Source organism: Montipora foliosa, chromosome 11, assembly GCF_036669935.1.
Source record: "Montipora foliosa isolate CH-2021 chromosome 11, ASM3666993v2, whole genome shotgun sequence".
Classification (NCBI taxonomy): Eukaryota; Metazoa; Cnidaria; class Anthozoa; order Scleractinia; family Acroporidae; genus Montipora; species Montipora foliosa.
In genome coordinates this window covers 49,866,866-49,869,365 of record NC_090879.1, presented here as the reverse complement: position 1 = coordinate 49,869,365, position 2,500 = coordinate 49,866,866, and the positions used below count along the sequence as shown (strand labels likewise).

The 2,500-nt window shown below is 37.4% G+C and overlaps 1 protein-coding gene across 1 annotated transcript in view; it reads right to left on the bottom strand.

The window, feature by feature from the left end:
* LOC137975596 (TBC1 domain family member 10A-like) overlaps positions 1-2,500 on the bottom strand; it is a 19,114-nt gene that overhangs the window by 7,856 nt on the left and 8,758 nt on the right. Inside the window, exon 6 of the mRNA XM_068822715.1 lies at positions 1,502-1,549. Coding sequence (XP_068678816.1) covers positions 1,502-1,549 — 48 coding nt within the window. The remainder of the gene's footprint in view (positions 1-1,501; positions 1,550-2,500) is intronic.

The window sequence follows — 2,500 nt, the reverse complement described above, 5'->3', positions numbered from 1 at the left end:
AGTCAATAACATATTAATAATAATAAACTATTCTTGTTTGTCTCGCGGTGTGGTCACTTGTAATGTAGATAGCGATGTTTCAACTGCATACTGCTAGTCTTCATCAGGTGATCAGGTTGACTGGTTACATGTCACCCTTTAAGCAGGATGCTCCCCTGTGATTGGTTGGTTTTCAGCAGCTGTGATTGGTGCATTTCAATCCTCGCTGTTTCTGTGTATTGTTCCTTCGGCAGTCTGCTGTCGTACGGTTCTCCTGTTGTTGTGTTTCTTGATTGTGGGCATCCATGCTTCTGGAATTTTCTATTCCACTATCCCTGTTGATGTTGTTAGGCTTATTTATATAAGTCTTATGTAAATCGCCTGTTTGACCCTGCGTGTGTACCAATGATGATCACGATCAATAAACTTTACTTTGCTCCAAAGCTGCTGAAAACCAACCAATCACAGCAGAGCATCCTGCTTAAAAGGTGGCGAGTAACCAGTTGACCTCATCGCCTGCTGAAGACTAGCAGTATGCAGTCGAAACGTCGCGATCTACATCACAAGTGACCACAATGTGAGACAAATGAGAATACTTTATTATTATTGTACTTCACCATGATGAATAACATAAGTCAACAAGTTTGCAGCTGCTTCATGGTCAGTTATACAAGTCAAGTACATCTTGAAATGTAGGGTCCTTTTTCCAGACACTTTTTTCCCAGACTTCAATAGAATTGAAAATCTCAGAACTCTTTTGGGTGAAGACAAGTATTTTTTACAGGTCACAGGTCAGGTTTACAGGTCATTGTCTTCAGATCACTAAAACAACCCTACCCCTAGAGTTGTGAATGGGACGTTTGTAGTCACTATGGTGGGGGTACGTAAAGCACAAGCAGAGATAAATGTTGACAATTTTTGCACCTGAATTCTTTTTGAGAACCCCCAAAAAACCATGCCCCTATTTTCTAACCACACCCCATAAAAAAATGCTTTTTTAGACAGCTAATTAAAAACGTAGTTAAAAGAAAAAATACAAAAAAAAACACAAAAATACAAGCACCTTGTCAGAAAAAAAACTAACCAGTGAAATTATGAAAACAAAATTATAGTACTGTTGTCTAAAACATATACCCTGTATTATTTTGTAAACAGAGGGACCATTACGCGGTAACACAGGGCAAAAACATACACAGAGACATTTACTGAGTCAAATATAAACTAATATCAGAAACCCATAAGGGTTGAAACGTGTAACACACGTTCACAGCTTCCGAATATTCAGTGCGAACTGATTGGTTGAATGTTTCATTGCTAAGTACATGTACCATATTTGAAAACCCCTCGCTCTTGTTGTTCCAAATATGGTACTTAGCAAATCGAAAATTCAGAAGCTTGTTTCCAAGCACACAAGGGGCCGTTACACGTTTCAACCCTTATGGGTTTCTGCTAATATTCTATATTTTACTTGAGAGAGTAAACCAGTAAAAAGTTAAAATCAAATGCAAATCATATCTCTTACCTCAGCTGGCATGTGCATTAGAAGAACAGCTGCCACTGGAGCCATTGCCTGCAACATTGAAAAAGTAAAGCCAGAGAAAAATAATTGAAATAAAAGAAAATAGGCACGCATTGCGTGTGTGTGGTAGTACAGTAACACAGCACTTTATTCCTGTCAACTGAGATGTGTTTTGTTTTCCAGGAGATTCAAATTGTCTTTGCATAATATGTAGGTCTAACAGTACACAATATTGCCTTGGCACCATATATCATTATAATGGCATGGTAGATGTCTTAGGTAAATGGACCCCTGAGCAGACAATAAAATGTGATTACTAGTATAATACTAAACCCAGAAAGATTGAAGAAAATAAAAGGGTACATGGAGAAACATTGGCTCCAAGGCTGACACGTTGATCATTTTCAAGTTCCCTCACAACTTCTTTATCACTGCAAGCCTCTGATAGCTTTCCATGACAAAGGTTCACTGAAGTTAAGCCCTCTCCAGCGCGGTTAGTATTTGGATGGGAGACTGCAAAATTTAAATATACGCTCAAAAAATGCAAACTAAGCAAGGTGCAGATTTTCTTAGCCTGTTTTATGCAAAACAAAATATTGATGCAAAGATAAATACATGGAAATATGGATAGTTACACAGTTTTTAGGAAGCAGCAGGAAGTTTTCAGAAGTGTTGATCAATAGTAAAATATTTTGCAGTCAGCAACAAAATTTGCGACATGAAAACAACATAAATAAATTTTGAACCGCGAATAATTCATATAAAAAATTACCATCAGTGAAAAACATAATGGGAGATTTTGGCTGCATTCAATTTTTCTAATTATTGTACTTTTGGCGGCACAAGTAAATCGCACAATCAAAAGTGACGTCGAATTCAGCCACCGCAGTGATCAAGTTACATTGTATCTTGCATGTTTAATAACAACTTGCGAAAGAAAGAACACATCTGTGTCAAAATCATGGCAAGACACTGCGTTTTTGTTTTGGTTAGTTTGTTTGT